Source organism: Trametes versicolor, assembly GCF_000271585.1.
Source record: "Trametes versicolor FP-101664 SS1 unplaced genomic scaffold TRAVEscaffold_8, whole genome shotgun sequence".
NCBI classification, from domain to species: domain Eukaryota; kingdom Fungi; phylum Basidiomycota; class Agaricomycetes; order Polyporales; family Polyporaceae; genus Trametes; species Trametes versicolor.
The window spans coordinates 2,159,039-2,186,048 of record NW_007360328.1 but is presented as its reverse complement, the minus strand read 5'-3'; the positions used below and the strand labels follow the sequence as shown (position 1 = coordinate 2,186,048).

The window sequence follows — 27,010 nt, the reverse complement described above, 5'->3', positions numbered from 1 at the left end:
GAGCAACATCGCCGCCAAAGACGCGTAGTGTCACATGCACGTGCAGCAACATCACAAAAGCCGTCCAGCTGCGGCGCAGAGCGCGGTCCGCAGGATGCTCGTCCCTCCTGTCATGCGTGCGAGGTTGACGACGACGATGGCATTCCGCCAGCAGCTGAGCTCGGAAGGACCGTGGTCCTCGTAGCCTGATTCGCGGACCGGAATACCCACTGCCACTCTCCCTATCTGGCATTTGCGTCCCATCCATCCATACGGACTCCCATAATCCTAGGAAGCTCCTTCCACGCATAGAGCCTCGCCTACCAATCGCGCTGCTTAAGCATCACTTGAAAAGTAGAGCAGCATTCCTCCAGGAGACGAATCTCAAACGCGTCCAGCCACGAAGTAAACACATTTGCGCGCGCACGAACCACTCCGGATCGCACTTCATGTCCATGTGCATCTCCTGCAGCACTCGGACACACGCCCTCGGATGGTCGCGCGCCTCTGAGTCGGAGATGGAAGGCCTGAAGATCCGCATGGCGAGAACGAGCATTCGCTCGGCCAGGCGTGTGCACGCCCCGAAGCAGCGCCCGAGATCATTTGTGGAGAGCATGTCCCGCGAGCCGTCCTCGCGCATGCAGCCGCTGACAATATCCTCGTCGAGCGAGCAAGGAGGAGCGCTGTGGGGAGGAGCGATGGCTCGTCCAGGAGGCGCGCGAGGTTGACGATCCCGATCGCGTGCCCTTGCCACAGACGGCGAGATCATCCGTGAAAAACCGTTTAAGGTCTTCGACCGCCTGTGAGACCATGTGCCGCATATGGTACTTGTGGCCGATGCTAATGGCTGCCGATATCGCGCTGAACGGCGGATCGTTCTGGGTGAACATGTTGAATCTGCTTCCGAGTCAGCGGAGCTCGCTGCACGATGAAACTAAACAAGCTCACCTTGAGTGGCTTCTAGGTATACAGGCCCACAGTACGTGCTTGAGGCGGAAGCCGACCGCCTGTGCCACGAGGATTACGTTCCCGTCCTCGAGTCAAAGCTCGGTGTCTCACGTAATAGACGTACTGGCTTCCACTGTTGAGTCCACACTATGTTGAGCGTCGAAAGCCGTTCTCCGACGCTTATTAGTACCTGCCGAGTTGAACATCGCCGGACAGAGTAGCTCTTCTGTAGCTGCCTGCTTGTAACCCGAAAAGCTACTCCGGGATTAATATCTCCAGTGAAGTAGATGTGTGGCCAGGCCGCCTGTTACCGAACCTTCTACATGTTTATTCCATCAGTCCAAGTCAAAATCAGGACAGGTTTCTATTAGCACCTCCAATTATACGGCAGACATGGCATCGAAGAAGCCCGTACCATCCGCCAAGCCGGACGTTGTGGTATGAGGGAGAACGCACAACAAGGAATCGATGAGTCGGCAGCCGATACCAGCGCTAGCGGTTTCGGGAAAGCCCGAGCCACGCGCCAACGGTCACAGGCACATGATACACTGGTCACGGTTTCGCCCTTTAGCCATCGGATGCAGTTGCGTTTCTCTCTTTTGTTTCCCCTTAGCCGATTGTAAACTCTTTGCTCTCTACCATCACGGTTCAAACACCTTGGGACACAGTAAAAGGTCATTCGAACAGATATTACAAGCTGCATACTTCCATCTTCAAGTATGCAGCTGATGTCTGCGTCGCGCATGTCTAACCACCTTTGTCATTTCGCAGACTTCAAAATGTCGACGCATGCAACGCGGAAGCGCGCCCGAACGTCCTTGAACGATACTTCCGACGATCAGGACGACACGGTGACACGGGTGCATATTGCCCCTCGATCACCACGCAAGCGCGACGAGGAATTTTGGTGTAGCGACGGCAACATCATACTGGTCGCCGGCGACGTCGAATTCCGCGTCTACAAGGGCATTCTCTCCGAACACTCACCCGTGTTTCGAGACATGTTCTCTCTACCCCAGCCTCCCGTAGCAGCCTCATCCACTTCGAGCTCCGCAGACGACACTTGCCCCGTGGTCCATCTATCCGACTCCTCCGAAGATGTGCGGCATGTCCTGCGTGCCTATATGCCCAGAGGCGACCCCAGGTGCGGCGCGCCGTGAAAATTGTATGGGGCGTGTTGCTAACGCGAAAGTTTGCTTGCAGCATGTTCTTCCCGACCGCTCCAACATACTCGTACGAGATGATCTCGGCGGCGATCCGCCTCGGCCACAAGTACGAAATGTCGGCACTGCTCGACCGCGCGCTCAGTTATCTCAAGAAATACTACACCAACGACTTCGCCACATGGGAAAGCTACAACGACTACGGGCCCCCCGGATTCAAATGCTGGCAACACGCGATCGGCGTCGTCAACCTCGCGCGCCTGACGGGCGAGACCAGCATTCTGCCGACTGCGCTGTTCATCTGCTGCATGATCGGCAGCGACCTCGTCTACGGCTTCACGAACGCGGACGGCACGCAGGAGCGGCTCAGCCTGGACGACCTCGCCTTGTGCGTCACCGCGAAGGACCGGCTCGTGAAGGAGTCGATGCGGATCGCGTTCCGCATCTTTCGCCCCACGCTGTCCGACACGTGCAAGAGCCCCGCGTTCTGCATGGAGGTGTTCAAGCGGCTCTTCGGGAAGCTGGACACGCATGTGGATGCGCTCGTCACCCCGGACCCGCTCACGGGTTCGTTCTGGGTCGTGTTTGGGGAGGACACACCGTGTAAGGCCTGTGAGGCAATGGTCAAAGCGCGCGATTTGCGCGAGAGGAAAGCGATCTGGGAGAAGCTGCCGGATATCTTTGGTCTAAAATTGGAAGCCCCTGCTGCCTAGTGACAGGCTGGGGCCGGTGGACGCTCGGCAGGGAGCCATGACGGGACTAGTGTTGTAGGTACGCAGGACTCTCTTCAAATCGTTGCTGCCATCATTCATACTAACATCGCCGTGACGGGTCAGGATCTCGCAAGGAGAAAATGGTCTTTTCTTTCTCGAATACTCGACGAACATCTGTATCCGTATACACTCGGCCTATGCCGATCTTTCAGTGCCCAGCTGCTAGCCCGCTTGCTTAGACGCTATTAGTGTATCATGTACATCCTGTATTAATTTGTTTGTCTATATCCGTGCGCCTTTTCGACATGTCTGTGCTACAAGTACCCGAGTGTTGGCGTAGTCGGGTTCACCGTGGGATGCTGCAAGCACGTGCATGTGACACTGCGCGTTCTCGGCGGCTCCACGACAGATTCGACCTTGGAAGTTCTCCACCACCTCAAATCCGTGCAGGTAAGTGACATTCGGTGCTGGTGGTACTTGGTCCTCATCGTGGTCTTATTGTCGTGTGGCTTGAAGACATTCCGCTCATACTAGCCACTATGTCTGCGCGCGTCACTCGGAAACGCGCCCGGCTCGATTCCGCGACCGACGACGGCTGTGATACTCAGCAGAGCATAGCAAAAGGCTCGGACGATCCTCAGGATAACTCTGCATCCGCGCGAACGAGAGACGAAGAGTTCTGGTACGACGATGGCACCATCATACTCGTCGCCGGTAACGTCGAGTTCCGCGTGTACAAGGGAATTCTCGCCGAGAACTCTTCCGTTTTTCGGGACATGTTTTCCTTGCCGCAACCTCCCATCCTCGCCGAGTCCTCTGATGCACCTTCCCCCGGCGATGGGTGCCCGATAGTCCACCTATCCGACTCCCCCGAGGATCTCAGGCACATCCTGCGTGTGTATACACCGAGAACACATCCGAGGTAAGTGGTACGCTGCGTGGTTCTGATATTCAGTATAGCTCACGCGGAAAACACAGCCCGTTTGAAGCCCCTAAGGACCCCTCATTCGCCGCAATAGCTGCAGCCGCGCGGCTGGGCCACAAATACCAAATGACCAGACTTCTGGAGCAAGCACTAACCTACCTGAAGACGTACTACACCAACGACTACGAGGCGTGGCAGAAGGAAGAAAGATGGAACCCGCCCGGGTTTCGGGACGAGGAGGCCATCGGCGTCGTCAACCTCGCCCGTTTTCTCGGGGAGACGAGCCTTCTGCCGGCCGCGCTGCTCGCATGCTGCCAGCTGGGCCGCAACCTCATCAACGGCTTCGCGCGCGAGGACGGCACGCGCGAGCAGCTCACGCTGGACGACATCGGGCTGTGTCTCGAGGCGAAGCCCCGGCTCGTCCAGGAGACGACCAGGAGCGTCCTGCACGTCTTCGAGCCAGGAGCCTCGGTAAAGTGTTTGACAGCGGGGAAGTGCAGGGGTGGCTTCAGGCGGCTTTTGAAGATGGTCGAGGACCGGCTGGCAGAAGTGGTGGGGACGAATCCGTTCTACGGTCTGTTCAACAGGCTGGGGGCCGCTGCGGACGTCGAGCTCTGCCAGTATTGTCGGGCGATGGCGAAGAGCCGTGATTCTGGCATGAAACAGGCGGTGTGGGCCAGGCTACCGGAGATACTGGGTATCCCCAGACCAGGTCCGAGTGTAGAAGCCGCTGATGGCGAGGCGGCTGGTGCTGCCTAATCGAAACCCGCTCGTTCGATGTAATACACTCCGGAGGTACGTTGTTATCCCATCGTGCGCGACGAACACAGCTCACGCGTCTGCAGGGAAACCTGGTACCCCTTTGACGTACTGGGCACGCCTGTGGGAGTATTCGAGACTGATGTAGACGTTCGAGGGATACGTATCTTTTATATAGACACGACCGGCCAAAGAATCCTTCGCCGGTTTCGCAGCGGCCCGGTCGGGGAGGTCGTGGGTTATAAAACGTCTATTCGACGCAGACGTATGCCCAGTACGCGACATATGACAGATATGAAAGAGGTAACGGTTCAGTGTCCCTGTAAAATGGGAGAGAAACTGCGAGTTAGTGGGATGATGGAGACTACAGAGCTTATCGAGGCGAGAACTGCATCTGCAACTCAACGTACGTTGTGGATTTTAATTAGGAGGCAGCAGCATTTTAATCAGCCTGTCCCGCCTCGCCGCCTAGTGCTAGCGGAAGGGTAAGTTTGAAGATCTCCGGAAGCTTCTTCCACGCCGCTCTCCTCTCAGACGATTCTCGTTCCCTGACCAGCTGTTGGCAGTACTCGCACAGCTTGACACCCGAGCTGCCCTTTCCATCCAACAAGTTGTCAATGGGGAGTGCGCGGGTACCCGGGTCCGCAAACGCCATGGTGAGCTTCGGATCTTCAAGCTCGCGGATCGCCTCCCTGAATCTGCGCGTGCAGCTCGAGTGCGTCTTGCACGCCCTCGCAACCTGCCCGGCCCGGCACACGCGGAGCGTGACCTTCATAGACTCCTCGAGGAGGACGCTCTTCGCCGCGTAGCAGAGCCCGATGTCGTCTAGCGTGAGCTGCTCGAGCAAGCCGTCCTCGCGCTCGAAGCCCCGGATGAGCGAGTCGGCCTCGGGATTGGTGCAGCAGACGAGAAGCGCTGTGAGGAGCAGGCCCACGTCGTCTGTGAGGCGCGCGAGGTTGACGACGCCGATGGCGTGCTCGATCTCGAACCCAGGCGGGCCGTAGTCGTCGAGACCCATCCATTCGTCATAGTCCCAGTCGTGGGCACCACTTTTGTCTTTGAACTGGCCACCTATGTAACAAAACTGTTGTGCAAGACCACACCACGTTATAAGACACGTGTTCGTCTTTGGAGCTCGCCACGTTGTATTAATCTAGGCTGAGACTGACGCACGACGCGTCAGCGCCTCCGTCTTTGCACCTCGCTACCTTGTAAATCCCACTGAATCACGAAGCGACCACCTCCATAATACAAGCCTGCCACCTCGAACACTCTGTTTTTGCACGTCGGGCCTTTGTAAATGTCTAGTTAACACAAACCGCGCACCTCTGTATTACAACACGCCCACCTCCTGCTTCCGTCTTTGGACCTTGCGACCTTATGAAAGCCCGCCTGCCTCCAGTATTACAAACTGCCCACCTCTTCTCGCGTGCTTTCTTCCGACGTGGCCGACTTGTAAATAGGCATGATTTACAACTCGCCCACCTCGTGCGCCATTCTTTCGAGCTCGCCGCCTTATAAATATCCAACCCAGCCAACCAGGTATTACAACCTCCCGCCTCGCGCGCGCCCCTCCCTCGACGTCGGGGCTCTGTATTTGACCTGTTTTACAGCGCGCCCACCTTCGTTATACAACCCGCCCACCTCCTGCGCCCTTCTTTGTGACGTCGCGGCCTTGTGAATGCCGCGGAAACGCGCGCCGCCCGCCTAGGTATTACAAACCTCCCGCCTCGCGCGCGCCCCTCCCTCGACGTCGGGGCTCTGTATTTGACCTGTTTTACAGCGCGCCCACCTTCGTTATACAACCCGCCCACCTCCTGCGCCCTTCTTTGTGACGTCGCGGCCTTGTGAATGCCGCAGAAACGCGCGCCGCCCGCCTAGGTATTACAAACCTCCCACCTCCCGCGCGCCCGTATCCGGAGCACACAGCCTTACTCGTGCTATCGCCCACGCACCTCTCCTGATGCGATCTCCACTGTCTATTCAGATTTCTCGCGCGCCATGCACGCGTTCTTGGGCACCATGGCCATGTATGTACTTGCATTTATAAAGAGCCTTTTAGTTTCACCAAACTATTGCCTATCGCGCGAACCGCAAACCCCTCCTGGGCCGCGGTGTTGTATCGTTGTGTTATTGAGTATGCCGCATCAACATCCAACCACAAGGCTAAACAACACGGCCACCAGGAGCCGAAGGTACCCACGAGATTGTACCTGCTAAGTCCGGTAGCGCCTGACTATCCCCTCATCAATCAAGAGTACCGCTGCGAGAGTGCATTATATAATGTGCTATGGAGTAAACAACATAAGTGATGCAGATACATGCAAAGACGAAGGTAGCTAAACGTCCTCCTCGTCGCTCTCGGACATCACATCATCAGACGGGCCAACCGGCAAATTGTCGCTAGTGTTCACCGGGCTAGCATCACCAATCAAGTCCCTGTATTGAGAAACCCAGTCGGCGTCGATGGAGTACTCGCGGAGGCGTGGCAACCAGAGGCGCGCGAACTTCACGACGAGCGAGCGCCGCACAGAAGCCTGGCGATGAGCATAAGCGCACACACCGTCGATGATGTCGAAGGGCGTAGGGACGCGGAGCGGGAACTTTGCGCGCCGGTCGACGATGTGTAACCACCAATCGGCCTCGTACTGGAAGAACGCGAGGACACGCCGCATCTCCTCGACTAGAAGCTCTACCTCTTCCTCCCACCTCTCCGCCCTCGCCTTTGTCCTGGCCCACTCAGCACGCATACTGTCGTTGTATTGGCGCACCTCTGAGTCCTCCGAGTTCTCGTCGATCTCGTGGTGTTGTACTAGCCAGATCCACGACATCTCGCGCAATCCCTCGCCGGGCTTCTTGGGACCGGACCCCGGGCCCGTGAGATGGGAGTCAAGGAGTTTGCGGAAGGTGCGTCGCCAAGCACCGTTCGGGTCGAGGCTCAGGAGAGTGTGGTATGCTGCGCGGTAGCGCTCCGCCGCGCGTGCCTGCTTGCTGAGGAAGGTCTTGTACAAGGTGCGAGACCTCGCGTTCGCGCGATTACCGGTGCCGGAGATATGGAGGCGCTTGAACTCCGAAATGCCCGTCAGCATACGTCGGACGCGTCGTATGTCGGAGAGGCTATCGTCGATTTGTGCGAGGCGGAGACGTCGCTCGAGATCGATAAGTCGCTGGGTGAAGTCGCCAATACGCAGGGGGGCGGGGAGAGCGGAGGGTAGACATAGAGCAAGATCTTCCGCATTGACGTCGGCGTTGTCGTTGTCGTTCTCCGGGGTTCCGTCTGAGGCTGTGTCGTCCGGAGGCAGGGGGAGAGTGGCGTTGGTCTGAATACGGAACTGAACAACCGCGGGCATATACACATGTTGTGTCTCCACCCAGAGGTAGATGCGCCGACGGAGGGAATTGCGTTGTTGCAGCAAGTCGACGAGGTCCTTGTCCGAGTGCTGGGAGGACACTTTTGAACGAATCGCTCGTCTGCAGGATGTGAGTACGTATGCCTAGCTCGTGGACGATGAGAGACGCACTGTAGTTCCTCCAAATCCAACCCAACCTGTACGAATACTCCCGGTGTCATGTCCAGCTGCGGGAGATCTTGCAATGTCGTCATGTTCGCCTCTTCTCGAGCGAATTCCAGGTGAACCTGAGTGCAACGAATATCTGTGGCATGTAAGCAAGGATGTCGCATTGAGCGCAAGCATATCACTTACTTGCTTGAGGCTCCTCGAAGGGATCAGCCACGGAACTCGGGTCAGCACACCACACGTCCACTAGGCGGGTCCACTCCTGGACGACGTTGGGCTCGAAGGTGGAGGAGAAATCTTCGAACAGAGCGCGATGCTTCTGTGCCATTTTGCGTGCTGTGGTCAAGCTCCTGAGAAGGTGATCCGCTGTTTTGGAGAGGGCATACTTCGTAAACGGCCACAAAATACGGCGATGGAATGGAACTCACCGAGGCCGATAACCTTCTGCCAATTCCACGCGGCCATATGATCGTCCAGGACCTCGTGGCGTGTTGCGAGAGCCATCTCCCGTGTGCTCATGGATGCGGGGTTGAGGTGGGACCAAGATGATTCGACGCCTTCGCCGTACGTCCTGCCGACCTTGTCGTTGAAGTTGAAGGAGTAGCGTGAGTGGTTGGGGCCGTGAACGGCAATGTGGTTCTTGGGGATCATCCAGCGCACGTTGACGTCCTCAAGGTTGGGGCGCATCTCCACCGGGAAATTTCGGGCCACGCGGTGTTCGAAGTTTCGGCAGTATTGGCAGGCGACATCATACGATATCACTAATAGGAACAGGATCACGCCGAGCAGGGTGGAAATCAAGAAGTAGTCCATGTATGGGAACCTGGACGAGTCCGTCAGTTCTCCTTCCCAACAGCTTGGACGAGTTTACGTACTTCTCTCCGAGGTGGAGGTCCCCGGCGCCGTTCGGTCGGAAGAACGCATGGCGAGCGCACAGAACCGCGCCGATGCCGGACACGACGTATCCTTCCTTTCGGAGGTTTGCCTTTAATATTGCATTGTGCTTTGCAGAGCAAGTGTTGTGCTAGGAGTCGCTATCAGCAAAACTGCGTGAAGTCGAGCGATCAATGGAGTATCGGTCACCTCGGTCTCGAAGCCGCAGTCATTCCGTAAATATTCCTGGAACTTCTTGTCATCCACGTAATACGACCATCCAGGAGCCAAGGAGATGTCATCCAGACCGCGATCTTTGCACCGACATCGGAAATTGGCATCCATCATCAGGTACAACGTGTATAGCCATCTGTGGACACATCAGTATAGCTGAGCGGTGAAGAATTTTGTCCACAAGAAGTACACACAGCTTATCGGGCGGCGCAAGGTCCCAGTCTTGTGGTAGGTTCTTCTCGGGATGGGGACAAGCTGGACATACCACCGCTAATGAGCCGGGTGGGGTAGCAGATGCTCCAGCGGGGTCGTGGCCGCGACCACCCCGCTTGAGTTGCCGAAGATGCCTCCACAGGCGGACGGTATGACAGAACTGCTTGTAGCGGTGCTGCATCAGAAATTAGCAGGGAAGCGTTGATGGGAGAGGTACTATCGCTCACAGGATGCTTAGTCGTGCCCGAGTTGTCGGTAACTCGCAAGAGGCTCTGGTAGAAGTCGTACGAATTTGTCTTTGCCTGCAAAGTTAGCTCGTGAAAGAGCTTGAGAACTTGATTGGTGAACGCGGTCGAAGGGCGTGTGTGCGTAGCTGGAAACCAGTCGGCGCGCAGAAATTGTCGCCACGGCGCAGGGGCGTCGGAAGTAGCCGTCGAACACTCGCACATCCTGACGTTGACGTGGTGATAGCCGTTAGAATGGAACACCGTGATCCGCCGTGCCGTGGAAGGATTGGCACAGTGCTTTCCATCGTGCCCCATTTGGACCACGAGTCCGAGGTCCGCCAAGCCCACCCGTTCGAAGTAGTGTCCATTCCATCGCTTCCGAGTCAAAGAGAGCAAGAACGCATGAGTATCTAATCGCTAATGAGTGGAAGAGAAAGAGTCATACCTCCGGACGGTGTAATGCATGCCGGAAGCTTGCACCGGAGTGCAGGCTCAATAAGCATGAGATGCATTGAGGAGAGACGACCATACAATCGAGACATCGGTAGAGACGTCCCTCCCGTATACTCGGAGTGCAGCATCCGGCACACGCACTGAATTCGTACCCACGTCGGCCCTCGAGTCGTAGGATCTCATCCAGGTATCCTTCGCGTAGCGGGAGCCAGTCTTGGACGCGGCCCTAGTCATTCGAGTTCAGAGCACCAAAACATAAATCAGATTTATTCAAAATGAGGCTTACCGCCGCTCTGGCACGCTTTCTTGCTCTTGTGGGTTTCTCCGTACTTGCGTGTGGCTCCCCCAAATCTTCCTGAGGCTGCATATCTGAGCCTAATCCAATGTTCGCCGTCGAGGCCTGTAAATCGAGCATTTGCACGTCCTCGCCGGGCGGGCCCGCATCGGATTGCGAGTTCGAAGGACCAGCCTCCTGCGATGAAGGATACGGGCCATCTTCAGAAATTGGGGTTATCTTCTGCTTGCCTCCAAGACGACCATTGCGAAGTGAATGCAAGGTGATCTTTCGTTTACGCCTGGTAACATCCGCGGCGGCTCGAACCTGGTCGTGCTGAGTTACCGGCCTAAAGGCAGGGGTCGAGGTTCGGCGACGTCTCTCAGACATATAGAGAGTGGTATACAGCTAGAATAAAACGTAGATAGGACGGGTATAGTGGGTGGACGCCTACCGCTGATGTTGGCAGATCGCAGGCAAGTACATGAGGCGCCCTAGGCGCCGCTCAAACGTGCTGAGCTTCTTGAAGGAATACGAGTCACGGGCACCCTTGGGCAATATATTTTAATGATACATATACATTCAATCATTATTGCAGGAGTTCAGGTTTTCTGTGCTACTGTGCAGCGGTAGTGGAGGCACTCGATCAAATATTGAGACATATCGAAAGTGGTTTTGAGGTCCTCCACAAAATCGGTGCGCGGCATCAATGAAAGTCAGCACTCACTCGATCTCATGCGCGTTGCAGACGAGTATGGCTTCCTTTCAAAATGTACTACCTGAGGGCCACATGAGGGCACGAGCCAGCTGTAGATGATATATTAACATACGCGGCGCATCGTCTTGTTTTTGCTAGACCGCTGTGGTCGAAATAAACGCGAGACCTGCCAGTGCCGATCTGGAGTACTGTGTGCGTAGGAAGCTGGGAGGTCCGCCATGCCGCCGCACCGACCGGGATATGAGCTAAAAATTAGTACATAGGCTGTTTAGTGCGACCATAGACTGCTCGGATTTATGCTCAACTTGGGGATATACGGATGGGACGAGATGTGCATGGACAATACCTCGACCTTCTCGTGAACATGTCGGTTCGGAAGCAGGCACACTGGAACGTGTATAAATATTTTACCTCAGCCCCGGCGCGCAACCACACTCCAAAAAGCAGAATACGGGCTTCACAACTGTGTATTGGCAAGATATAACGAAAGCACATGTTCCTAAAATCGAGATACATCGGCGTCCATGCCCTCAGCTCTACGCGGTTATGACTCGGACGTGACGGCGAGCCTTCGCTGCCTGGTACGCCTGGACAGCTTCACTATACAGCTTGTACCCCTGGTACATCGCCCCGCGACACCCGAGGACGGAGGGGGACGCATGCACCCTAGACGAGATTAGCTCTAGTTAACAAGAGTTAATAATTATATTGACTCACCAGTCAGTGAAAACGCCGACACGCTTGCCGGCCGTGACGACGATGTACTGTCTCTTCCCGCGGATGACGTGGGGCGGGTCGGGGGCCACTATAATTTCTTCTCCTTGAGGTTAGACGTCAAAACGATTGCTTCTGGTCGGCTAAAAGAGTACTTACCACCGAAGAAGCTGTAGTGATAGCCCCGGTTATTGTTCCCGGGGCCGTTCTGTGCCTGCGTGCCCGTGCCATTGGCGGCGATGGAGGTGGAGAGAGGGGCCACGGGAGCAGCGGGCGTCGCCGCTTCAGTCGCAGTGTTCTCGTCCTCGTCCTGGGACTCGTGCGCGAAGGGGTCATCCACGGCGCTCCAGTACTTTACTTCATCGTCGCTCGATGAAGATGCTTCGGTCTCGCGAAGAGCGGCACCGCTGGGTATCTCGACGAAGCTGTCTGGAGATAACACGCGCGCGAGCGGTGCGCGTGGAGTAGGGACGGGTGAGAGGACACGGGTGGAGGGCGCGATACGAGTAGGCGAGGCCTCGACGGGGGCAGGATGCACGACGGGGGCGGGGCGCACGACAGGGGCGGGGCGCACGACGGGGGCGGGGCACACAACACAAGTGAGGGAAGGCTCAACGGGGGCGGGGCGCACGGCACCAGTAGTGGAGGCCTGGACAGGGGCAAGAGCTGCCGGGTGGACGGAGGAGCCGGCGCGAGCGCAGGAATTGATGCGGGTAGGGGCGATGACGGAGGCCGCCTGCGCGTTGCTACTGTTCACCGGACCGACAGAAGGGGGCTTACTGCCGTAAGAGACTTGAGGACTAGGAAGGGCCGCTCCCTGGACAGCGGTACTACCCACTTCCCCAACAGATGCAACACCGGGTTCGTGTTTGACTGACGTGGCCGAGTGCGGGTGTACGGACGTGGGTCTAGAAACGGAGAGCGAAATATCGGATGGGGCGACGGGGGGACTAAGCGGAATAATACGCGAGTCGCCGATGGCAGGGCTCCCGGTGATGGGGGTGTGCGAAATGATATGGCCACCCGTAGCTGCCGCCTGCTTGACGGTGGCCACAGAACTGAACGAGACGCGAGGCCTCACCTGCACACCGACATCCCTAGTGTCTTCGGCCATAACCGCCTTGTCGGCGAAGTCCCTTCCATCCGGAGACGGAGGCAGGCGGTAGGGGATACCTACCCCCGGGGGCGGCCAATCGACAGGGGAAGGCGCAGGGAACTCCTTGTCGTCAGTCTCCACCGAACCACCGTCCGAAAAATTGGTCGCGGGCGAGGGAGGTCCCTGTTGGCAAGACTCCAACTTGACAGGCGAGGAGGGCGTCGTAGCGGCAACAGCCTGCGAAGCGGGGCGCTGAGATATATCATCCTCCTCGATGGGAAGGTTGAGAGCCTTGGCGGCCCTATGAGTAAAAACAAATTAGTACAACAACAACGAGCACTCACCTCCGGGCGAAGGTGGCTCGGCGTGCCCGCTGGGAAGTAGTACTTGCTGTTCTCCGTCGGACGAGTATGCCAGGGTGGAGTGGGCGGCCGCTCTCCCCGCAGCTGGGACGAACGGCCGTCGGAGAGAGAGAGCCTGGTCATCGCCGTAACCAGCGGCGAGCGGGCGGTCGCGGTCGGAGAGATAGGCCGTGTCATGGGGACAGATGGAGTACGCGGATCAACCCTCATCTTGGTGTAGGACGAAGGTCGGGCGCTTTCAGGACTGGGGGAGGGGGGTATATATCCCCTCGCGTGCTTAGAGTTGGATCCCCGACTCGCGTAAGTCGTCTGCGCTACCCTCCGTCACCAGACCACGCATTCCCACTGCCTTGATTCGCTTCCACACGCCCGACATGCCCCGACCGGAATGGACCACGCCCGAGGAGAAGGCCTGGCTCGAGCGGCGCATCCCCGACTTCATCGAGGCGCAGGAAAAGAACGACCCTAAGTCGTTCTTCCTCGCCTGCCACTGCGAGTGGTTCCATCGCTTTGAGCTGGAGCCGCCAACGGCTCAGGAAGTCGCTAAGCAGGGAGGAAACGTGGACAAGGCCACCTCTGTCAAGAAGAGGCGGCAAAAGAAGGTAAGCATAACGTTGACGGTACCCCAAATGACACAATGTTTACCTTTGTCCCAGCGCGTCTCGGAATGGTTTTATAACCATACGCGCTCCGCGACGTCGCACAGAGTGCTCAACCTCGCCAAGCGGAAGACGGGGTTTCTTCATCCTTACCAAGCCTACATGTCCCTCTTCCGGGAGCGTGTCATGCCGGTTGTGAAGGAGAAGTACGCCGACTACCTGCGAGGCCTCGACGAGGACACGACCCCAATGTCCGAGCTAGCGTTCAACGCAAAGGCTGCGAAGGAGTTGTTAGCGTCGGAGCCGTCCCACGTTCACGAAGCGATCGAGAGATACCGCAAGAGAAAGCGCGAACGTGTTGGTAAGAACCTCCTTAACTCTGTCCTCAAGGAGAGTACACCGGAGGGCGAAGGCGAAGAGGACGAAGATGGGGAAGAAAAGGAGGAGGTGGTCGGGGATGGAGAGCTGCTCGCCGACCTGCTGAAGTGAGTGAACACACGCCCGTTCCTACATGCGATGTAGTGCTGATCAGCTGCCTGAGCAGGAATATTGACAGCCTCCCCGCGACGCTGCAGGACATGGGCGACAGGATGCATGGATTGACTGGCTGGGTTGGCTGTGCGATCTTCGCGGGGCCGCACCCTCGTACTGGAACGATGACTACGATCGCGTCAGTGCATTCCCTTTCTGAGCCTAAGTCTTATGCTCACTAGTAAGCAGTGTTGAAGTCGGGAGTACGCTCAACGAGAGCCTCAAGTTCTCTGAAGTGTCGCCCAAGGACTGGGAGACTATGCAGAACTCCGTTGGCGCGTTCGCCGAAATGTGCTTCCGTAGGTTATTCTAATTATGGCGGAGTATTTATCGCTGATGCGGTGGATAGCGTCGCATGTAGAAAAGGCTCTTGCTGCCATCATGCACAAGTTGAAGGCGTCAGGGGATGGGACGAGCGAGATCGAGGAGGATGGCTGCGAGAAGAAAAGGCGCAGGGTGCGGAAGCGGAAGGAGCGCAAGCGTAATGCGAAGAAGTCTGAGGAGGGTAACGCAAATGCCGCGGGTGTTCCTACCACTACCGGTAACACCAGTACTAGCAGTACTAGCGAGCAGAGCAGGACTGCGAATGGTGTGTCTGCACAGAGTCCGTCTGAGAAGCCCGAGCATGCCACCACTCCGCATGCCGGCGCTAATTCTGAGCGGTCAGCTTCCGAGACGCGCCCACACTCAGACACTCCCACTCCCACCCCGGCTCCAGGCTCTGCCTCTCCCCCTCCGGCTTCAGGCTCTGCCTCCCCCTCTGCCATCGATGGTCAATCTGACACAGAGGCTTCTGACTGGGATGACTTGGTCCTGGAAAACCTGAGACGTCGCAATGAGCTGCTCGCTTCGTTGAACTTGCAGACGAACTTCCTGATGGAACACGACCCATCCCGCAAGAAAAAGAAGGCAGATAGGTAAGTGCGCCCTGGTATGACTTGGAACTATAACTCACGCTCTCTTACAGTAAAGCGAAGGCAAACTCGGCCCGCGAGAAGCGGCAGCGGGCAAACAACGAGGGCCCGACTATGAGGACTCGGAGCCAGGGCCTCGACAACGATCCGCCTTCCTCTGAGGGCGCCGATGGCTCTGGGGAAGGTGGAGCCAGTTCGGACTCGGCTGGGTGCGTGGACTCGTCCAATCAAGAGTCACATTGAGTACTGACATATCTCCCCACAGTGCCGGTGATGTTACCAACGCCGTCAATTCCAACGACGAGGTCACGGTGAACCCCAAGGATAAGGAGCCCGCCGACCAACGTACTGAGGTATGTAACACTAATTCTCTTCTATGTAGATATGTGACTCTTACATGCGACGTCAACAGGAGGGTTCTACACCTGCGAACGGCACCGCTCAGGTTACGTCCGCCGTGCAGACAAGCGAAGCCGGCGAAGCGAACGATAAGGTAATGAGACAATGTTGGTGCTCGTTCGTTACGCTGACTAGTACACAGGACGACACCCAGCCATACAGTGGTGATCGCGCGTCATCCACCACGAAAGATGTTCCGCCCCCTGAGCCCACTCCATCCCCCACGCCGCCACCAAAAGACCCCGGTGCGGCTGCAACGTCCCACGACGCTCAACCGGCCATCAGTACCCCATCGAGTCACACCGCAGAACTCGACATCGATCCGACTGCAGCTGCGCCGGCGTGGATACAGGAGGCCTCGACGTTCTTCCGCTCTGTGTCAACTGACGAACGCTGGCTCTTGACGGTGAGCGAGTGGCTCAGCTTCGAACACGCCATGGGGTATACGGAGTCCCCGGTAAGCTTCTCGTTATCCCGACGTTGCATGACAGCTAATACGCTCGGGCAGGCCTCACGACTCTCCGCTCAGAATAGACCTGTCGAGATCAGACAGTGGTTCCAGAAGCATAGGCGGTACGACGCGATCCCTAAGATCCCGAAGGTCGCCCAGTATGGCGCCTTATGCCAGCGGTGGTGGTCCACGCTGCAGCCTTCCGGGCAACCCAAGAACAAGAACGGCAAGCTCTCTCGCAAGCGACTCAGCGAGGACGCGTGGTCCCCGCTGAAACATGCGGGATCGAACGGTTTGTTCTTGGTACTGATGGTCTTGGCTTGGTGGATCATAGCGGCGGGCGACAACGCCAAGGACCTGGAAGAGGCCCTCGAGATGGCGGACGACATCGTCTGGGTCTTCTCTCAGATCAATACCGGGACAGAGGAGACCGTATCTACCGAGAACGAGCACGAGGGAGAGCCGCCGAAGAAGCGACGCAAAGTAGCTGGTGGAAAGGGGCGCGCGCAGAAGGCGAAGAAGGTATAATGGTCCGGTCGTCATATAGCATTAGTATACATGTTTTGATGGCCTGGATGTATTCTCCCTGAGCAACCGTCTCAAATATCGATGCGATTGATGGGCATGTTGCGCTAAGCTATGATGTCCAAGGCATGAGGTGAATTGCTGAAGTAAAGACATGGTAATATATGTCATGATACAGATCTGCAGTACAATAGTCGTAAATCCGAGCTATATACGAAGTCGCGACGTCGAGGGACGGGCGCGCGCGAGGCGGGAGGTTTGTAATACCTAGGCGGGCGGCGCGCGTTTCCGCGGCATTCACAAGGCCGCGACGTCGCAAAGAAGGGCGCAGGAGGTGGGCGGGTTGTATAACAAAGGTGGGCGCACTGTGAAACACGTCAAATACAGAGCCCCGACGTCGAGGGAGGGGCGCGCGCGAGGCGGGAGGTTGTAATACCTGGTTGGCTGGGTTGGATATTTATAAGGCGGCGAGCTCGAAAGAATGGCGCACGAGGTGGGCGAGTTGTAAATCATGCCTATTTACAAGTCGGCCACGTCGGAAGAAAGCACGCGAGAAGAGGTGGGCAGTTTGTAATACTAGAGGCAGGCGGGCTTTCATAAGGTCGCAAGGTCCAAAGACGGAAGCAGGAGGTGGGCGTGTTGTAATACAGAGGTGCGCGGTTTGTGTTAACTAGACATTTACAAAGGCCCGACGTGCAAAAACAGAGTGTTCGAGGTGGCAGGCTTGTATTATGGAGGTGGTCGCTTCGTGATTCAGTGGGTCCCCACATTGAAAGACAAAGTCACACCGTGACGCTCAAGGGCAAACAACGACACACAAAGCTGTGTGGCTATTCGGAGCGGGTGATACACGGAACTTGTGTCATTCGACGTGCCCTGCTTTTACACAAGTCATTTGCCAGGTAGGTGGGACTTTGTAAGACAGAGCAGCTGCCCACTACTGATAGTCCGTGGGGTAGTACGCCCTGAGATATCTGAGGGCGTTGTCGAGCAGATCCAGCATCTGATACTTGTGACCAAGACGGACTGCGGCCGAGATTGTATGGTATGAGTAGTCAGGGTCCTTGTGAAAAAACGCGCTGTAGCAAATTGTCAGCGACTCAAATACGACGCAGTACGAAGCGTGATTGAAGTACTTTGGGCCACCTCTCGGCATGTAAACACGCAACATATGGCGCAGGTCTTCGGAGGAATCCGACAGATGAACCACGGGACGCGGACCCTCCGCAGGTACAGTTGTTGAAGACGGCGCGGGAGATTGAGGAAGAGAGAACATGTCTCTGAACACGGGGGAGTGGTCCGCGAGAAGGCCCTTGTATACGCGGAACTCCACGTCGCGTGCGACGAGGATGATGTCTCCGTCGCTAGACCAGAACTCTTCGTCGCGGGTTCTTGCAACGGAAGCGGATACGGATTGTGCGTCTCCCAGAGTGCCTTCGGTCGCGCCGTCCTGAGTATCTGAGGCGATTATTGAAGACGTCCGGGCCCGCTTTCGTGTTACCCGCGCAGACATCCTGACTAGTGTAGCTGTTCATGCATGCATGGGATGTTCATGAGTCCGGGTAGTATCAAGGTAAACACTCACTCACATGAATTTGAGGCGATGATCAAAGAGGATAGTGTGAGTAGTATCACAGCGACGCGTGAGTGGAAGAAAAAGCTGTGGCTGCGATTCCGATTCCACTTTAGGAATCGGGCTCTATACTAGCGACTTCGCGTACGCTTACTAAGCAGTCCGTCTCACCGCTCTCTCCTCTCATTCGTCGCCGCAATTCTCCTCTTCTCATTGGTCCATGCAATTCAGACGCCCGTCATCTTCGATCTGCCTATGCTTCTGCTCAGACTCTGTTCCTCCTGAGATCTCTTTGCCTATGGCGAGAGCCCATGGTGAGTAGGAGTCGACATACACATGCGAGACACCAGATATCAGGTATTTTTGTCCGCATGGCGAGGTTTAAATGTTTATCCCTTAGGATAGTCTTAAGCTTCTAAAGGCTACTACCAGCACGACGTGCATCCTGGGTCCATAAAGCTATCAACACGACACGGTGTCGTTCTCAAAAATCAATTTGACATAGTTAGCCTCTTGCGCATCCACCGCAACGCGCACACATCCTGTGGAATCGGACCGGCGGGTACCGCCCACACCACAAGTTGCCCAGGAGATCGCGGTAGGTCACTAGCACGTGCCATACTTCACAGTGGCGTCGCGTCCATGCCATTGCCGTTTTCAGCTCTGAGTCTGAAGGCAAACTTGTCCTCAGCGCTCAGCTTCGAGTCTTAGATCTTAATGTTCAACTCGAGCTCTCAATCCGCGCGTCTTCTTCGTCGCGCTCTCTCATGATCATTGAAACGCATTCCGAACATTGAAAGCGCCTGTTTGGGCTACTCCAGGCCCCTAGACATAGCGATATTGTACAGCGATGGTAAGGCCCATGGCCGCACCTGCTCGTCGAACCGTCGTTACTCCGCACCGCCCTCATGTGCTGCTCGCGGGACAATGAGAGCATAATACTCACCCAGATGTATTCCACTTGTTTTGTCAGCCCGTACTTAAAATGGGACTGTCGGCGAGCTGTGCAAACTGTCGGGAGATGCTCAGGAAGGGCGAATCGTGACGGACTTTGATCGTCATCGGAGGAAACAACTGCTTTTTTTGTTGAGGAGTCGTAGTCTGACGCACCACGCCGCTGCGAAGCTCATTTCTTTGGCAAAGGTGAATTGGACAGATCTGCATCTAGGTTTCAAAATTTGTCACCGTTATATAGCCATACTATGCGAGCGGATGTACCAAGGAAACGCGGAAGGTCCATTAGCTGATGCTATGCATACATCTCAACAAAGCGTTCCGGCCCATCCGGCCACACGGACCCCCATGTATTTTGGCAGCTTCCACCACACCTCAAGCCGCTCCTCCCTATCCCGCGTCTTCAGCATATCGCGGCAGCTCGCGCAACACTTCACTGGCTCTAGATCCTCACACAACTCCAGCCACGACCCGAAGATATCGGGGCCCGCGAAATACTCCACGTTCTCGCCCACGTCCAACAGCATCTCCTGCAGCACCCGCTTGCATTTCTGCGGCGTGGTACACGCGGCCGAGTCTTCCACGCTGGGCTTGAAAATCTGCATGGCCAGGACGACCATGCGCTCCACTATGCGTGCACGCGCGACGCAGCAGCGCCCGATGTCGTCGAGTGTGAGTGTCTCCTGCGTGCCGTCCTCGCGCGTGTACCCCAGTACGATACGTTCGTTGAGCGAGCAGCACATGAGGAGGGCGGTGGGGAGAAGCGAGGGCTCGTCGACGAGGCGTGCGATATTGACGACGCCAATCGCCTGCTCCCTCTTGATAGGGCAGTTATGCTTGTAGAGTTTCCCGGCGGCCCAGGTGTCGAGGTCGTCGGTAAACCAGCGCTTCAGGTACTGCACGCCTTGTGTGACCATGGGCTGGATCTGGTACTTGTGGCCGAGGCGGATGATGGCAGAGACCATGTCGAAGGGGAGATTGTCTGCAGCGAACGAGATGAACCTGCATGCGAGATGTTCTGAGTGAGCGTTGGCCTTGAATCCTCTGAATGGATAAGAAACCACCTCGAGTCGCTCCTGGGCAAGCATAGACGCAGTACATGCCTCAGGTCCTCGGGCGAGTCGCTCAAGTGGACGACTGGACACGAATCGACGGCCTCGGTCACTACACGCGAGCTTGTTGATTGCGCGGGAAGGACAGATTGAGGAAGGGAGAACATGTCCCTGAAAATGGGAGAGTGGTGGGCTAGAACTCCTTTGAATACGCGAAACTCGCAGCTGTGTGCAACGAGGATGACGTTTCCGTCCTCGAACCAAAACTCAGCGTCTCGTGTTCTTGCGGTAGAGGGGCTGGGGTCTGCGCTGATTTGGGCATCGGATTCCGCCCTTCTTCGCTTCTGGCCAGTTGCAGAATCAGGCATCGCTATGGAGTGCTTGGCGAGCAGCGCGTCACAACTCGACTAGTTTGAAGGACCAACTGGTAATTCCGAAGCGAGGTCAGTAGCAGCGTTTGGTGGCACGAATCGCTTCATACCCACAATTTGTTGAGCTTGTATGAATTCTTGTTATAGACTAGCCACTTCTTCTATCAAGGAACGAGGATACGACGGCGGCTTAGATAGAGTCGCAACGGCGCAAGCGCCGAACAAACAGCAGTCTGATCGGGTCGGGTCACTGGCACGTGTTGCACTGTCACAAGTTGTGCGCGTCTGGATCGAGTTTGCGGCTTAGACTGATACTATGCCCAGATCCGAGTCTTGCTACACTCGTCGCCGATATTCCGATTTCGCGTTTGGGCTCTGTATTCCTGGATCATCATACATCTGGTAAGTCTGGAATCAATGTATTAACACAGTACTTGTCTCCCCCTTTCTGCAGCTAACTCCAATCATCTACTAAAGCAGAGACGATGTCCGCGCGGGTTACACGAAAGCGAGCACGAACGTCTTCATCCGCCTCAGCATCCAACACTCAAGACGATGCGACAAAAGGCTCCGGCGACGAGTCCATTTCCAGGAAGCGTGACGAAGAGTTTTGGTACAGCGACGGAAGCGTCATCCTCGTCGCACAGGACGTTGAGTTCCGCGTATACAAGGGGCTTCTCGCCGAGCACTCTCCTGTGTTCAGGGACATGTTCTCTTTGCCGCAGCCTCCTCCGGCCTCGGAGCCCGTAGTAACACTCTCAGAGGATGCTTGTCCCATCGTCCACATGTCCGACTCCCCTGAAGACCTGCGACATGTCCTGCACGCCTACATGCCGAAAGGCGGCTCAAGGTGAGCGCTACTCGTCATGACAGCCACCGGCTATATGGCATGATTGAAAATCTGACAAACCATTCTCAGCCCGTTCTTTGCCAGTGTTACTCAACCGTACTCGTACGACATGATCTCCGCGGCGATTCGGCTGGGTCACAAGTACCAGATGTCGAACCTACTCGACCACGCGCTCGAATACCTGAAGCAACACTTCACAAACGACTTCGAGACATGGCGGGGCCACCCGTACTATGTACCTCGCGGGTTTACCAGAGAACATGCGATTGGCGTCGTCAACCTTGCTCGCCTAACAGGGGAGACCAGCCTGCTCCCCACAGCGTTCCTGGCCTGCTCCTTCCTCGCCGAAGACATCGTCCACGGCTTCGAACGGACAGACGGTACCCGGGAGCACCTCAGCATGGCCGACATCGGCTTGTGCATCGCCGGAAGGGTACGGCTCGTGAAGGAGTCTGTAAAGGTCGCATTCCGCGTCTTTCAGCCGATCGCCTCGGACAAATGCAAGAACAAGGCGGCGTGCTTGGAGAACTTCAGGCGGATCTGCACGAAACTCGACGAGCACGTAGATTCCATCACCGCTCCGGATCCATCTGGCACATACTATACCAAAATCCAGGTGAAAGACCTATGCGTGCACTGCTACGCGATGGTGAAGGAACGGGACACGCGCGAGAGAAAAGCCGTCTGGGAACAGCTCCCCGCAATCTTTGGCGTCGAGTTGCCGAATGCCTCAGCCAACGCTGATGTTCCCGCACCGTAGTAGTGAAGGTAAGTGGGAACCTCTTTGCGAGCGCATGTTGCATTTTATAGTTATTGTTTAGGTCGGAATATCGCAGAAACTTCTTGTAGCGTCCTCAGGACGTTTTTCTTGATACCACTCCCTCTCTCCTCCACCTTGACGGAGCGAGTCAATACTTACATTCCGGTGCGTCATGTACAACCATTCTCAGCCTCTCCTTTCCGAACATAGCACTCTAATCCCACGAATCTTGGTAGGATCTCGAGAGTCTGCCTCGCCGACGACTACGGTCCATAGCTACCAGCCTTATAAGCAATACTCTCGTGTACTTCTCAGCTTCATGCCACAAAAAGAGTGCTCTAAGCCTTGCACGCCTCCTGTACTGCAGGATATCCACGGCTGATCTGCACTGGCTCAGGCGCGAGTGGTAGGGCGTGATGAGATGGGCAATCGGTGTCACCCTCGCGCGGGTCCGCAGCGGTGCAGGGCACCGACGTCGGCGCGCCGGCGCTCCACGTCGCTTTCACAATTGCGGTGCGGAGCCTCGGCGCGCCCGACAGCATCTTCCAGCGCGAAACTATGGCGTTGCATGCATGGTCGCATCTGAGGCTTGACGACTTTTCAGCTCTGCGTCTAGCGGCCGCTTAGTAGGTGCACTGGCAGCGACTTTGCCGTCGATCGCAGCCTGCGATCACAGTGGCGTCTTGTACCTCACGGGATGCGGGGCGAGAGTCTCGTCACAGTTCCCCCGGAACATATCGCTCATGAGAGAGGCGTACCAGGTACTTTGCATACCGCACGCGCCAGAAGCGTTCAGAGCCCACAATGACCACGAAACATACGAACGCGGGCTCCGTCCGGCAGCCTCGTGTAGCTGCGGTAGATCACGGGATGCGACCTCCGCGAAGTCATGTTTGCCTCGCGCCTGCAGACATCGGCCTCCTTACCTTCCACCATCATCCATTGCCCCCGACACTTCAAAACAACGACGGCGTAAACAGTCCATCTCTCCCTACAAACCCTAGGTGAGCTCATTGCACGCACAAACATGTTCCCGACGTTGCAGTATCTCATTCAAGTCATATTGTATAGCCCAAACCACCAATCACAGCGAATCTGAGTCGGTACGAGATGTCGGGCTCTGTGGAGGGAAAAAACGTAGCAGAGTGTGCAAGGACGCGCGACGAAGAATTCTGGTATAGCGACGGAAACATCATCCTCCTCGCACATGACGTCGAGTTCCGCGTATACAAGGGGCTTCTCGCCGAGCACTCTCCCGTGTTCAGAGACATGTTCTCTCTCCCTCAGCCACCCTGCCCCAATACAGTCCTCTCAGAGGATGCCTGTCCCGTCGTCCAACTGTCCGACTCCCCCGAAGACCTTCGCCATATCCTACGTGTATATATGCCCAAACTCGGGAGCCCGAGGTACTATCTTGTCGATCTCGCCTCACATAAAGTGGGATAACTGACCATCATCAACAGTCCAGCATTTCATACTAGCGTTCCCACATACTCGTACGATGCAATCGCAGCCGCGGTCCGGCTTGGGCACAAATACCAGATGTCGGGTTTACTCGATGATGCGCTCAAGTATCTGAAGACGTATTACCCAACCGACTACGATGAATGGTCAGCATTGACCGAATACGGCCCTCCCGGCTCAGGATTCGAAAAGATGCATGCCATTGGCGTCGTCAATCTCGCCCGTCTCACGAACGAGGCTGACCTTCTCCTGATGGCGCTGTTGGTCTGCACCATCATGACCGACGCAAAAAGGCTGGTTCACGGATTCCAGCGCGAAGACGGCTCGCGCGAACAACTCACGCTGGACGACATCGCACTCTGCTATTCTGCGAGGAGCCGCCTTATTGAGGAGTCCACCAGAGTAACGCTCCGTGTCTGCCGTCCGGAGGTCTTAAAAGCATGCGAGACGCCACAGAACTGTGTTCGAATATTCCAGCAGGCGCTCCGATCACTCGAAGATCAAAATCTCACCAGCGTCGCATTCCTGGATCCATCTATCCGTGTGCGCGCCGTCAATACCTTACTCCGTAAAAAGGCTTCGAGCCTGTGCGAGCCCTGCCGGACTATGGCTGAACAGCGCGATGCACGGGAGAGGAAAGCGGTCTGGGACAAGCTGCCGAACATCTTCGACCTCTCGTTACCCCCGAAAACTCCGATCTCTCAAGGTACGTGCAACTACCACTCCAACTTGAACAAGGCTGACTCTCCGATGTTGATCTAGCTCCCTCGAACTCGAACGTGGCAGCGTCCGAATGAACAGCCCTTGATAGGACGCGTGATGACATTGCTGCTAGTATGTCGTGGGCGGTTCAACAGCATTGTCTACCAAGCGAGCGATTTGTACAAGCACTGTTTGACAATGATACGTCACCGCAATCACCAGGAATGGCGTGCGATTTGAAACAAGCTTTTCGACATACTGGGTATAGCCAAGCCAGATGCTGGAGGAGCGGGGGTAGTGGACGGTGTAGCGGCCATCGCGGCCTAGTTGAACGACGCCTGATCAGTCAAGGTTGTTCATGTGGTGGGTCCAATTGCATCTCAACGTCACGACGAAGATCTCTTACTCTTCGTACAGTCGCGAGCCTGTTATGTCTTCTGTGCATTATATCTTTCTGACGCCACCAAGACCGTCGATGTTGTATGTTCACACAAATTTATGGCGGCGCCGCTCAAAGTCTGGGGGTTGCGGCGAGTAATCTGACAGTAATCCAACAAGCAAGGCGCACCAGAGACCTGCTAGGTACGCCCAGTACCGCGCATGCTGAAACCGCTTCGTCAGTTGCTCACCTTCGAGTGAGCACTGGCGATCTTCGGGCTGGCCCCCTGCTATCAGCGATCCGGTGAGTCACGTTCATATAATAGTAATTTCCCGCCTCTCCTGCCCGAGCACCCAACTCAAGCCATCACAGGTTTCGTCAGGTTCTGGGGAGTGGAAATATCCGACCCGCCGATAGCTACCTTCCACAGCTGCAGACGCTATGATCAGCCCCGCCGCGTACTTCTCCACCTCGTTCCACAGTACGGGTACGGCCCAGATCTCACGCCGGTCCTCGGTACTGTCGGGATACGCACAGCCGATCTGCGTTGTCTCGCGCGCGGGCGACGCCGCACGAGGAGATGAGACAGTAGCCTCCTCGCGAGTGTCCACAGTGGCGTACAAACCAGGCATTTGCGCGTCGGGGTCCCACGTCGCCTTCACCATCGCAGCGCGAAGCCTCAGCGTCCCCGACAGCACCTTTCCAAGCGGAACCAGCGATGTCGCGGGGACAGCGTCACACCCTATAACCTCGCAGCTCTGCACGGCCCCGCCCACCTCCGCGCTCAGCCGGTCGTCTAGCAAGCTCGCCACGACGTGCCCGTCGACTGCCGCCCACGACCACGACGGCGCCCTATACCGTGTGGGCCGCGGCGCGCGCCCCTCGTAGTTCTTCGCCCAGAGCAAGTCTTGGAGGAGCGTGGGCCGCCAGAGGCCCGCGAGGTACTCCGCCCGCCAAGCACGCTGAAAGAGCTCCGCGATCGCGGCGAACGCGTCGAGCTTGTCGCCAGGCTTCGTGACGGTGCGCCGCGTGTAGTCCCCGACGGCCTCGCTCCATGCCCAGCGCAGTGCCCTGTGGTCTGCTGCCGTGAGGGGGAGGGGCTCCTCGCTTGCGTCGGCGGCGAAGAGGATGTCGGGAAGGCGCTGTCCTATCATGGGCCCGCATATGGCGTCGCCGACGTTCACAATGGACGTCTGGCACTGGAACTGCAGTGTGTGTGACGCGTATACGAAGGCGCGCGCGGGAAGAAGGCGCTCCTCGAGGCACCACGCGCGCTGGTTCACCGGCTCTGCGGAGGCGTCATACTGTTGCCAGACTGGGGATAACACCATCGTGCCGACCTCATCGCTGTCGGGATACGGGAAGGGTAGGGTGATGTCGTGGGGGGACGATGGTGATCGGTCGTGCAGGAAGCCGTCGCTCACCTTGCGTGCGCTGGCGGCGATGATCGTGAAGTAGGAGTGCCTGAAGATCGTCCGGATCCTTGCGATCTCGCGGGCCTTGTCGTAGTCGGAGTCCTGCAAGATGCATAGTGCATCGACCCAGAGGTATCGGACGCCGTAGGTGTGCGTGGCTTTGATACCATCTTTGATCGTTTGAGGCAAGAGTTCAGGGTCAATGCGGAGAGTGTAGGCGTCCACGTTTGTTGTAGTGGTGCGATTCGGTTGGCTTTCTCCCCATACGTAGCTGAGAGCAACGTAACGTCCCGTCTCGCCATGCGAGATGTAGAGTCTCGGATTGCTCGGATCGAGGCAATCGATAACGCGTGTTGGCAGGGTTGCATTTTCGTAAGCAGGACAGCGTAGGTGGTTATTGATGCAGTCTGAGAAAGACCGCTGGGCCAGAGAATATGTTGTCGGACATTTGAGCTTGAGAACTCTGTCCTTAGCGACGATGAATAGTGCTGCGGGATCGTCTGTAGATGGAGGTGCAGTCAAGGATTTGTAGCAGCTCTTGCGTTAGAGTTCTGCAGCAAACCTACCGCGCGCCGTGTACACAAAGTATACAGAGTGGGGCAAACCGTTGATTTTAAGTTGCAAGGTCTGGGCTCCATGCGGGGTCGTCCCATTACTGCCCGAGTCGATCCGGAATCGCACGGTGACACGTACGCCCTGGTGTGGCATGTCGGCCGTCCTCGTGGAGAACACAAGAGCGCACCATTGGCAGCCAGCGTTCGATGAGGCTTGAAGCCGATCCCAAGTAACAGCGTAGGAAAGACCTGAACCCGAATCCTGTTGTGAGCCCCAAGCTCTCATGAAAGAGTTCGATGCGAAAAGCCCGTCCGAGCAGAAAGTGCATAGGTGCCAGCTGGACATAC

At 56.6% G+C, this 27,010-nt stretch overlaps 12 protein-coding genes across 12 annotated transcripts; 6 read left to right on the top strand and 6 right to left on the bottom strand.

Annotated features, from left to right (window-relative positions):
* Nucleotides 1-1,706: 1,706 nt before the first annotated feature.
* On the top strand, nucleotides 1,707-2,803 carry TRAVEDRAFT_49727 (uncharacterized protein; the record flags this gene model as incomplete). Its single annotated transcript, XM_008042138.1, has 2 exons — nucleotides 1,707-2,071; nucleotides 2,131-2,803. 2 exons carry the CDS (start codon nucleotides 1,707-1,709, stop codon nucleotides 2,801-2,803), a joined length of 1,038 nt encoding a protein of 345 aa, XP_008040329.1.
* Nucleotides 2,804-3,342: 539 nt separating this feature from the next.
* Nucleotides 3,343-4,487, top strand: TRAVEDRAFT_128370 (uncharacterized protein; the record flags this gene model as incomplete). The annotated part of the gene is made up of 2 exons (XM_008042564.1): nucleotides 3,343-3,725; nucleotides 3,782-4,487. 2 exons carry the CDS (start codon nucleotides 3,343-3,345, stop codon nucleotides 4,485-4,487), a joined length of 1,089 nt encoding a protein of 362 aa, XP_008040755.1.
* A 442-nt stretch (nucleotides 4,488-4,929) lies between these two features.
* On the bottom strand, nucleotides 4,930-5,505 carry TRAVEDRAFT_49725 (uncharacterized protein; the record flags this gene model as incomplete). Its single annotated transcript, XM_008042137.1, has 1 exon — nucleotides 4,930-5,505. The coding sequence occupies one exon, from the start codon at nucleotides 5,503-5,505 to the stop codon at nucleotides 4,930-4,932; it is 576 nt and encodes a 191-aa protein (XP_008040328.1).
* Nucleotides 5,506-6,826: 1,321 nt separating this feature from the next.
* Nucleotides 6,827-10,228, bottom strand: TRAVEDRAFT_128219 (uncharacterized protein; the record flags this gene model as incomplete). The annotated part of the gene is made up of 9 exons (XM_008042563.1): nucleotides 6,827-7,953; nucleotides 7,995-8,141; nucleotides 8,192-8,371; nucleotides 8,434-8,828; nucleotides 8,869-9,029; nucleotides 9,089-9,248; nucleotides 9,307-9,485; nucleotides 9,553-9,927; nucleotides 9,998-10,228. Coding segments are annotated over 9 exons (2,955 nt in total), but the record flags the coding sequence as incomplete, so codon positions are not given.
* Nucleotides 10,229-11,533: 1,305 nt separating this feature from the next.
* Nucleotides 11,534-13,346, bottom strand: TRAVEDRAFT_49723 (uncharacterized protein; the record flags this gene model as incomplete). Its single annotated transcript, XM_008042136.1, has 4 exons — nucleotides 11,534-11,663; nucleotides 11,715-11,817; nucleotides 11,871-13,098; nucleotides 13,152-13,346. 4 exons carry the CDS (start codon nucleotides 13,344-13,346, stop codon nucleotides 11,534-11,536), a joined length of 1,656 nt encoding a protein of 551 aa, XP_008040327.1.
* A 212-nt stretch (nucleotides 13,347-13,558) lies between these two features.
* Nucleotides 13,559-13,939, top strand: TRAVEDRAFT_94652 (uncharacterized protein; the record flags this gene model as incomplete). The annotated part of the gene is made up of 2 exons (XM_008042562.1): nucleotides 13,559-13,771; nucleotides 13,826-13,939. Coding segments are annotated over 2 exons (327 nt in total), but the record flags the coding sequence as incomplete, so codon positions are not given.
* Nucleotides 13,940-15,901: 1,962 nt separating this feature from the next.
* On the top strand, nucleotides 15,902-16,402 carry TRAVEDRAFT_95995 (uncharacterized protein; the record flags this gene model as incomplete). Its single annotated transcript, XM_008042561.1, has 2 exons — nucleotides 15,902-16,069; nucleotides 16,121-16,402. Coding segments are annotated over 2 exons (450 nt in total), but the record flags the coding sequence as incomplete, so codon positions are not given.
* A 1,162-nt stretch (nucleotides 16,403-17,564) lies between these two features.
* On the bottom strand, nucleotides 17,565-17,978 carry TRAVEDRAFT_81808 (uncharacterized protein; the record flags this gene model as incomplete). Its single annotated transcript, XM_008042560.1, has 2 exons — nucleotides 17,565-17,687; nucleotides 17,751-17,978. Coding segments are annotated over 2 exons (351 nt in total), but the record flags the coding sequence as incomplete, so codon positions are not given.
* A 1,445-nt stretch (nucleotides 17,979-19,423) lies between these two features.
* TRAVEDRAFT_127808 (uncharacterized protein) lies at nucleotides 19,424-20,535 on the bottom strand (the record flags this gene model as incomplete). Its single annotated transcript, XM_008042559.1, has 2 exons — nucleotides 19,424-20,117; nucleotides 20,177-20,535. 2 exons carry the CDS (start codon nucleotides 20,533-20,535, stop codon nucleotides 19,424-19,426), a joined length of 1,053 nt encoding a protein of 350 aa, XP_008040750.1.
* Nucleotides 20,536-21,023: 488 nt separating this feature from the next.
* TRAVEDRAFT_49719 (uncharacterized protein) lies at nucleotides 21,024-22,148 on the top strand (the record flags this gene model as incomplete). The annotated part of the gene is made up of 2 exons (XM_008042135.1): nucleotides 21,024-21,388; nucleotides 21,458-22,148. The coding sequence occupies 2 exons, from the start codon at nucleotides 21,024-21,026 to the stop codon at nucleotides 22,146-22,148; spliced, it is 1,056 nt and encodes a 351-aa protein (XP_008040326.1).
* A 1,110-nt stretch (nucleotides 22,149-23,258) lies between these two features.
* On the top strand, nucleotides 23,259-24,374 carry TRAVEDRAFT_128274 (uncharacterized protein; the record flags this gene model as incomplete). Its single annotated transcript, XM_008042558.1, has 2 exons — nucleotides 23,259-23,554; nucleotides 23,630-24,374. 2 exons carry the CDS (start codon nucleotides 23,259-23,261, stop codon nucleotides 24,372-24,374), a joined length of 1,041 nt encoding a protein of 346 aa, XP_008040749.1.
* Nucleotides 24,375-25,364: 990 nt separating this feature from the next.
* TRAVEDRAFT_85841 (HET-domain-containing protein) lies at nucleotides 25,365-26,393 on the bottom strand (the record flags this gene model as incomplete). Its single annotated transcript, XM_008042557.1, has 1 exon — nucleotides 25,365-26,393. A coding segment is annotated over one exon (1,029 nt), but the record flags the coding sequence as incomplete, so codon positions are not given.
* Nucleotides 26,394-27,010: the final 617 nt, after the last annotated feature.